The sequence below is a fragment of the Papilio xuthus genome, unplaced genomic scaffold, assembly GCF_000836235.2.
Source record: "Papilio xuthus unplaced genomic scaffold, Pxut_1.1 DF827070.1, whole genome shotgun sequence".
Lineage (NCBI taxonomy): Eukaryota > Metazoa > Arthropoda > Insecta > Lepidoptera > Papilionidae > Papilio > Papilio xuthus.
In genome coordinates this window covers 1-503 of record NW_013531579.1, presented here as the reverse complement: position 1 = coordinate 503, position 503 = coordinate 1, and the positions used below count along the sequence as shown (strand labels likewise).

Sequence of the window (503 nt, the reverse complement as noted above, 5' to 3'; positions counted from 1 at the left end):
CAGGACTCTCGTCATACATCAAGTGTTCGTTCGTGCATTTTCACTAATCAGTTAATAATCCGAACAAAATGACCGGTCGCGGCAAGGGAGGTAAAGGCTTGGGAAAAGGCGGAGCGAAGCGTCACAGAAAAGTACTTCGTGATAACATCCAGGGTATTACGAAGCCCGCCATTCGACGTCTCGCACGAAGAGGCGGCGTGAAGCGTATCTCCGGTTTGATATACGAGGAGACTCGCGGTGTATTAAAAGTGTTCCTCGAGAACGTGATCCGCGACGCCGTCACCTACACCGAGCACGCAAAGAGGAAGACCGTCACCGCGATGGACGTCGTTTACGCCCTGAAACGTCAAGGACGTACCCTGTACGGTTTCGGCGGTTAAACAAAGGCTCGTCTGCTCTCAGCTTCAGCCAGCCACGGGACGAGCGTTATATTATTATCTTTCTATCGGTTTTCAATATTAATGGATAGATAATAATTAATTCTGCAATGGTCAAAAGGCCCT

At 49.3% G+C, this 503-nt stretch overlaps 1 protein-coding gene across 1 annotated transcript; it reads left to right on the top strand.

Moving 5' to 3' along the window:
* Positions 1–6: 6 nt before the first annotated feature.
* LOC106119723 (histone H4) lies at positions 7–497 on the top strand. The gene has a single exon (XM_013314858.1). It carries the CDS (start codon positions 69–71, stop codon positions 378–380), a length of 312 nt encoding a protein of 103 aa, XP_013170312.1. The 5' UTR covers positions 7–68; the 3' UTR covers positions 381–497.
* Positions 498–503: the final 6 nt, after the last annotated feature.

Bases quoted from the DNA above. Each gene is read 5' to 3' on its own strand.
- LOC106119723 (XM_013314858.1), top strand. From the start codon at position 69: ATGACCGGTCGCGGCAAGGGAGGTAAAGGCTTGGGAAAAGGCGGAGCG.